At 33.2% G+C, this 8,467-nt stretch overlaps 1 protein-coding gene across 1 annotated transcript; it reads left to right on the top strand.

The window, feature by feature from the left end:
• The first annotated feature begins 1,302 nt into the window (after nucleotides 1-1,302).
• LOC123706006 (lactase-phlorizin hydrolase-like) lies at nucleotides 1,303-8,196 on the top strand. The gene is made up of 11 exons (XM_045655125.1): nucleotides 1,303-1,571; nucleotides 1,652-1,779; nucleotides 1,918-2,582; nucleotides 2,659-2,967; nucleotides 3,209-3,447; nucleotides 3,650-3,814; nucleotides 6,143-6,360; nucleotides 6,438-7,102; nucleotides 7,175-7,486; nucleotides 7,586-7,824; nucleotides 8,034-8,196. The coding sequence occupies exons 1-11, from the start codon at nucleotides 1,549-1,551 to the stop codon at nucleotides 8,194-8,196; spliced, it is 3,126 nt and encodes a 1,041-aa protein (XP_045511081.1). The 5' UTR covers nucleotides 1,303-1,548.
• Nucleotides 8,197-8,467: the final 271 nt, after the last annotated feature.

Genomic DNA, 8,467 nt, shown 5'->3' with positions numbered 1-8,467 from the left:
GTTTAAATAATCAGACAAAGATATGACACCAAAGTAACTTAAAGACTATCAAAATATGTGTTTTGTTAGTTTATAAATATAGATTTAATAGAATTGAGAATGAACATTTGATAGACGATTAAATTATCTTCTATATTCATGTAACTGGATTCAAATTTTCATTGGATGGTCAAAACTCAAAACATGTCAGTAGTTGATTAAGCAATTTGGTGTACGTACCCACTACCCACAGACCACAGTGTTCCTTTTTTGGCACTTATGGATTTTTTTTCAAAATTTAACCAAGTATTTTTATCCTTTATTTGCAATTGATTAATTATCGTCGAATTATTATTATCTGCGTCAGTTTAATTACTGTAAGCAATACAACGAGTTTCTTAAGAATTAAAACCAAATAAAAACATTTAATTCTTCTGTGTTAAACTTGATAGTCTTGGTAATCACATGTTCAATCACTGAAATGTGTGGGAGGTGTGCCTTGTGGAGTATGGGGCAGATTCATTCTCTATTTGTTCCAGGATCCAGATTCCAGCGTCCTGTGTCCCAACCTAGACTTCTTTTTTGTTATTTTACACCAGGATCGAACCACGGAACCTTTTAAAGTGAAACTTTTATTAGATCGTCTCAAACTTTTTGGTCGGTGTAGAGCATGTCGCGTGACGCACGATACGTACGATAATTATCGTACAAATACGATAATTTTTAGTTAAATGTCTATATTGTGAAAAAAAGTGGTTTCATAAAACCACACAACATTTTTTTTCTTCTACATTCACGCTTGTACCATGACTTGTCATGATCAATACCTGAATTTGAGAGCAGAGGGAGATTTATGGACCAATATTAGAAGTTAGTCAAGGAATTCGGAACACGTGGTATTCAATAAAGCTATTCTATATGTGTTTTGTCTTCAGCAATGGGAATCGTGCTGTATATCGAGGTGAACGTGTTGCTTTACACTAGACAGTATACTAAATTTCATTTATTACCATCCAGTAGTTTCAGTATACATCATCAAGATACAGACAGACAACTTTATTTTAAATGCTGTGTTGAGTTCGTTTTAATATAACATATGAAATGGCCCTATTAAAATCACTTTATATTTATTTTTTCAGCGCTAGTACATATTTGTCCTAAATAATTATTACCCTCATGAAATATGTATTTATTTCGACATAGTCGATAACTGCCCGTATTATTTAAATTTACTAACATTCACATTTTATGTTTTAATTTTTAGGCCTACAAAAATTTTGATCTTCATAGTTACAAACCCATAAAAGGCGTCGATTTAAAATATCGGTTTTAGACTTTTACATTTCAGTGAGTAGAGAACACGCACAATTTTGGCCGTTTCTTTAATTTTAATTTTTATTTTTCTTGTAATATCGGTATGAAATAGGCTCTTAATACGGACGTGAAGTGAATAATTATTGAATAAATTCAATAGAATTATATCTTGCTATTCACTCTCATACACACAATTAAAGATAAAGTGATTTCTATAAATACTGGTGCATTTATTCATAAAGAAAAAGCAGAAACATGAACCTACGTTTAGGATTTCTGTAAGTGATATTTGACTTTGAAAATAATTATTTGAATTTACAATGAACTGTTTTACATGAGTCCGTTTGGAATTTTCCAGAGTGATTTTATTATGGCAATGTAGAGCAATTGCGTGTAATAGTAATAAAGTGCGAAACTTACCGGGAGGGTTAATCCTCGGCTCAGCAACATCATCGTACCAAGTGGAAGGCGCATGGAATGCCGATGGTAAATCATATCATTAGATAAATTGTATTCAATTGACGCCTTTTACAAAAATTTAACTAAAGTCTTGGCAATAAGAAAGATATTCATCATGATTAGTAAGACTAAGACTATTAAAATAAATGGTTTTTAAAATTGCAGGGAAATCAGTAAATATTTACGATCATATTACTCACACCAATTCATGTTATTCACAAGATTGTTCCAATGGAGATGTGGCATGCAACTCATACTACAAGTACAAACGAGACGTAGAAATGTTGCGAGAACTTGGATTTGAGTTTTATAGATTTTCACTTTCCTGGACTAGAATACTTCCAACAAGCTTTCCGGATAAAATTAATAAAGCAGGCGTCCAATATTACAATAACTTAATTGATGAATTGCTCAAACATGGTATCGAACCAGTGGTCACAATCTTTCATTGGGATTTACCGCAAAAACTGCAAGATATGGGAGGATGGACAAATCCTTACATTGTAGATTGGTTTGGAGATTACGCACGTGTTGTTTTCGATCTGTTTGGTGACAGAGTAAAATACTGGGTGACTATTAATGAGCCACATCAAATTTGTTATTGGGGATATGGAAATACTCTACTTGCGCCAGCCTTAAATATAAAAGGTGTTGCAGAATACTTGTGCAGCAAGAATTTACTTCTAGCTCATGCTAGAGCATATCATATTTATGACAAAGTCTACCGACGGCTCTACAATGGTTCCATTTTTATAACCATTAACGCTGAATGGTACGAACCAGTGAACAAACACAACAAACAATCAGCATATGATTCTAATCAGTTTGTGGTATGTACTTATTATATATCTTTTGTAAAAAATAATTTTTTAATCGTAGAAATCAGTTTATTCTGTTTTTTTACAGTGGGGACAATATGCACACCCTATATTTTCCGCCCTCGGTGACTACCCAGCGGTTATGAAAGAAAGAATAGCAAAAAAAAGTAGGGAACAGGGATTTTTTAGATCTAGATTGCCAAGTTTTACCCCAGAAGAAATTTTATACATCCGTGGGACCTCAGATATGTTTGGACTCAATCATTATTCATCACATTACACTTACAGAAATGGTTCTGAAGTGAATTATTTTGAGAGCCCATCCTTTGAAGACGATCTCGGTGTTAGAAGTTTTCAACCATCTGAATGGCAAATTGGAAAAGCAAACATAACAATGGTAATAATGTTCAATAGTGATAAATGGTAACATTTTAAAGCAAACATAACAATGGTAATAATGTACAATAGTGATAAATGGTAACATTTTTTTATTATCTTAATAGTTTCTACTTTTACAGTTATAATCTTTCGTTTAGGTAGAAGTTTAGTGTAGGTCAAAAAAAAAACCTAGAATTTTTTTCCCAGTTGTCCACCTCTAATGAATACTGATCGAATTTTCAACATTTAATTTGTTTCAGTTCGCACCGTGGGGTTTCTACAATCTTTTGACCGAAATCAGAAAGGCCTACCATAACATTCCTGTATTTATAACTGAGAACGGTATTGGCAATTATCGTGACATGAACGACGACGATCGAGTCACCTACTATCGTAACTATCTATATGCTGTGTTAGACGCTATCGAAGATGGGTCAAACATTGTAGGTTATACAGTTTGGAGTCTTATGGACAACTTCGAGTGGTTCCGAGGCTATACGTAAGTGGATTATTTAATTGTCATAGAAAGATCTTTTTAATTCCCGTAAACTGTGTGCTCCTTTTTAATCAGGAATGCATTATGCATTGACATATTTTAGGCCCAGATTCGTATAATTTATTGCCTCATCATTTATAATCTCTATTTTATAATTTTATTTAGTTTTAGGCTTGATATTTGAATTTTTCTTCCCTTTTTACAGTGTACGTTTCGGATTATATCAAGTGGATTTCAAAGATCCAGATCGCACGCGCACTCCACGTAAATCTGCATACGTCTTCAAGGAAATTATGCGCACACGCAGCATTAACATGAGCTATGAACCTGATGTATCCATACCTTTGACCATTGACGAAGGATACTACTAGTCATCATATAGAATAATTAAATTGAATTATAGCTGATAATATTTCTTTGATAAGGGTTAAATATTGAAAATTTGAGTATTGTGTTTTATTTTAGTCACACCTACAGACATAAACACAGTATGTGTACAAGATTTACCCACTTAAAAAAAATAGAGGGCCTTCTTTTATAAAATGTAGAGAGCTTTGTAAGTACAGTAAAGTTGAGTTGCATGACATATTAAAACTTGACTATTATAATTATTTGTAAGTATATATGCCTAACAAAAAATAAAATGATTTAAATGAAAAAGTAATTAAAATTAACAAAATTAATTTATACATACCTCTACATTGCTTGACGAAAACTGGTACCTATGTAATCATTGTAATAATAACATTACAATTAATACATATATTATATTACAAATTAAATTAAATAAGTCATATGAAGTAAGTAAGTAGAAAAAAAAATAAACTCAAAAAGTAATCTGTGAACGAATTAATGATCAATGATAATATCGCTCACAAAAAATATACAAAAAAAATTGATAATATTTTTAATTTAGTATTACAAAATAAAACAACCGTTTTTAAATACTTAACTGATAGATAATTTGAAGACAATTTTGGACGGCACTCTAGATAATAATCGATATGAAATCCAAAACTGTAGCTAAAATACTGTCTCTCCTTCCGTTAGTTACAATATTATGTCGAAAACTTTTCCAAAGTTTTCTAAGCAGAGAAGGTAAAATCCGGTCAATGCGTTATTGAGTTATTTATTTACAAAGATGGACTTAAAAGATTTCAAAGAAGATATTTCAAGGTAGGGTTGTTGAGGATTCCTCTTCCGCTTCCTCATAATGCGGAAGTTCCGAAATATTTTGGGTTCCTCAACCGTTACCGCATCCTCAAAAATTAAATAAAAAAATTCCTCTTCCGCTATCGCTTCCTCAAAAATTTTGAGGAAATTTATGAGGATGCCGTATCAACGGCAACGCACTCGCTGCAGCGCGATGCCATGCCGGGCCGATCCAATCGGGCGGAGACTCTATTCGACTAGGTTTTATTCGTATGTAATGTATGAAAATATCTCGACAAAATCAAATCGATTAGGTTTTGTCGAGTAATGTGCATAAACAAAATCATATGATTCCGACTCGTGACTCAAATAGTATAGTATAGTATAGTAGGCTCGCGATCGGGCGAGCGAGACCATGCCACCCGCGCTGTTATCTACTTGCAGCCTGTTTTTGCATTTAATATTTTTTTGCAATTAATAAGCTCGAAAACTGTTGGACCAATTAATATTTTTATTGAATACTAGCTTCCGCCCGCGACTCCGTCCGCGCGGAAAAATTAAGATTAATTTTTTTTTCTAAGTATTTTTCCGGGATAAAAAGTATCCTATTTTATGCCCAGGATAATAAGGTATAATTATACCAAGTTTCATCGAAATCTAACCGTTAGTTTTCACGTGATGCCTTCACATACAGACAGACAGACAGACAGACAGACGGACAGACAGACAGACAGACAAAAAATTTTTTAATCAAATATTTGGGTTTGGTATCGATCCAGGAACACCCCCTGCTATTTATTTTTTCAATATTTTCAATGTACAGAATTGACCCTTCTACAGATTTATTATATGTATAGATGAACACTGAGTAAGATGTTTTTTTATGACAAAGGAGTAATTTTCCTAGAAGTTAAAATATGTACCTATATAAATATGTACCTACAGACAGGAGGGTGGTTTTTGTTTTAATTTTTTAATGTTTAATTTTGATTATAATTTCCTATCATCCTCGTCCTCATCCGCTTCCTCTTCCGCTTCCTCATCCGCATCCTCTTCCTCAAAAAAATATCCTCATCCTCATCCGCATCCCCTAAATTTGCGTGTGAAAATTCCTCTTCCTCCTCCTCTTCCTCATAATCACTTCCTCAACAACCCAATTTCAAGGGTAAGGAGGCTCTAAAGGTAGAACAGAATTTATTACACTCGAAAGTTATTTTAACACTCTTGTAAATTGAAAACGAGCAACTTGAAATGCCGTTGCTATTGCTTAGGATTTTGATGATTTTGATTTATGTGATTTTTTTATATGCACAGTTGGATAATCATCTCAACTAAACAGAACCAATCGTAAGCGTATCTAACTCGAGTTTCGCCGCTTTTCTATTTAATATCTGATGTTTACAGATCGGTGCATGGGTTTTACTGATATGTCCATCATTTTTAATAAATACCTGATAAATGTACGTATATATATGTGGATTCATTCTAGGAAACACCATTTATAACTTTACCCAACTGAGTCATCTGACAAACATGCATAGCTTAGCAGGAGTTATGTAAGTTATCTAGAAAGCAATAATTTCATTTACCTATATAAAATAAGATGTAAATGCTATATCTACAAATTTGCCCTTAGATTGCTCCTGATTTTCGTAGCAGCTAATGCGAATAAAGGTCGTCATGAAGTAAGGAAATTCCCTGAAGAATTTTTATTCGGTACAGCGACTGCTTCTTATCAAGTTGAAGGGGCGTGGAACGAAGATGGTAATATTCTAGTTTAATATACAGTGTATTCGAAATGTGTGTTGGTTATTTAAATAATACCTATGTTTGAATAACAGGTAAAGCTGAAAATATTTGGGATCGCCTGACACATACAAAACCATGTACAGTAAGAGATTGTGACACCGGTGATATCGCAGACAATTCATATCATATGTATGAGAGAGATGTTGAGATGATGAGAGAACTCGGTCTAGACTTTTACAGATTCTCAATTTCTTGGTCTAGATTGCTTCCTACAAGTTTCCCGGATCAAATTAATGAGGCTGGAGTAAATTATTACAATAATTTAATTAATGGGATGCTTAAGTACAATATTCAACCGATGATTTCTATATACCATTGGGATCTCCCTCAGAAATTGCAAGATTTGGGTGGATGGACGAATCCACACATGGTTGATTGGTTTGCAGATTACTCGAGAGTGGCATTTGAATTATTTGGAGATCGTGTCAAAACATGGTTCACTATTAATGAACCGAGAGAAGTTTGTTACCAAGGATATGCAGGTCAATCGTTAGCTCCGTTATATAATATATCTGGTTATGCCGAATATTTATGTGCCAAAAATTTGTTGGTTGCTCACGCTAAAGTTTATCATATGTATCATAATGAATTTAAACCAAAACAAGGTGGATCTATTGGAATAGTTCTAAGTACATCTTGGTATGAGCCGGAAACAGAAAATGATGTTGAAGCCGCAGAAGAAATGATACAATTTGAGGTATAGTAACTATCTATTTATTTGCATAATATAAAAAGGTATCACATATTATTCAGTCTGTTCCTGTTTCAGTGGGGTCAATATGCACATCCCATTTTTTCGGAATCCGGTGACTTTCCACCCGTAATGAAGGAGAAGATAGCTGCAAAAAGTGCAGCTCAAGGCTTTTTGAGGTCTAGGTTACCAGAATTTACTGCTGAAGAAATAGATATGATTAAGGGCAGTTCTGACTTTTTGGGTATCAATCATTATACAACAAAATTAGTTTATAGAAATGAAACTGTTGAAGGATACTTCGAATCGCCTTCATATTATGATGACATCGGAGCTATTTCGTATCAACCAAATTATTTTGAAGACGAAATAGGATCCTCATGGTTAAAGGTAATGTTAACATTAATTGTTATAAATCTAAATTGAATATTTAAGGTTAATTAACCTCAATAAACTTTACAGATAAAATTAACTTTTTTGTTTCTATAGGTAGTGCCATGGGGCTTCCATAAGCTGCTTACAAAAATTAGAAAAGACTATGGAAATCCTATCGTATACATTACTGAAAATGGTTGTTTAGGTAGAGAAGGCCTGGAAGATAACCATAGGGTCAGATATTATAAATTGTATTTGAACGCGATGTTGGATGCAATGGCCGAAGGGTCAAATGTCCAAGTTTACACTGCATGGAGTCTTATGGATAATTTTGAATGGATGCAAGGATACTAGTAAGTTGTTGTATAATTACTATTATACACTGAAAATTCTATTGCACTTATGTAATGTTATGTTATGTAGGTATACGAGGGTATGCAATCTCTTCTGTAATATTAAAAATAGATGAAATCTAATCAGATTAAGTCAATGGGAGATCTTTTCTTTCTACCGAAATAAGATAAGATAATAGTCTTTGTATAACTTGTAATCATACTTGCAGCGATCGATTTGGTCTGTATGAAGTTGACTACACGAGCCCGGAGCGCACGCGCACAGCCCGCAAGTCAGCCTACTTGTATAAGGAGATATTGAGAACAAGAGCTTTAGACATGCACTACGAACCTGACATTTCAGCTCCTATCACTATTGACGAGGGTCACTAAATGAATAAATAAATTTATCAAAAATAATTTTTAGTTTTACTGTAAGTTATAGCCTAAAAATAAAAACTTTATTCGAATTCTTTGATACCAATATTTTTATTACAACGTCAACAATAATTCTAACGACAATAATGAAGCTCCTTTTAATACCGATTTGATATAACGGATGCTTACTTCTACATTTAAATAAATATTACTAATTTCATGAAAACAAAATAAACGTTTGTGTCGTAAATGAGAATTTGATAATTTTTCATTGTTAAATTGCAAA

The sequence above is a fragment of the Colias croceus genome, chromosome 3 (assembly GCF_905220415.1).
Source record: "Colias croceus chromosome 3, ilColCroc2.1".
Classification (NCBI taxonomy): Eukaryota; Metazoa; Arthropoda; class Insecta; order Lepidoptera; family Pieridae; genus Colias; species Colias croceus.
Note: the sequence above shows the minus strand (reverse complement) of the source record. Positions and strands in the feature narration are given on the sequence as shown.

What these genes read in the sequence shown, in the direction of transcription:
- LOC123706006 (XM_045655125.1), top strand. Translation starts at nt 1,549, where the DNA reads ATGAACCTACGTTTAGGATTTCT. An exon ending in GAAAAGCAAACATAACAATG is followed by an intron (nt 2,968 to 3,208) that starts GTAATAATGTTC and finishes AATTTGTTTCAG; the next exon opens with TTCGCACCGTGGGGTTTCTA. An exon ending in ATTGACGAAGGATACTACTA is followed by an intron (nt 3,815 to 6,142) that starts GTCATCATATAG and finishes TGCATAGCTTAG; the next exon opens with CAGGAGTTATGTAAGTTATC.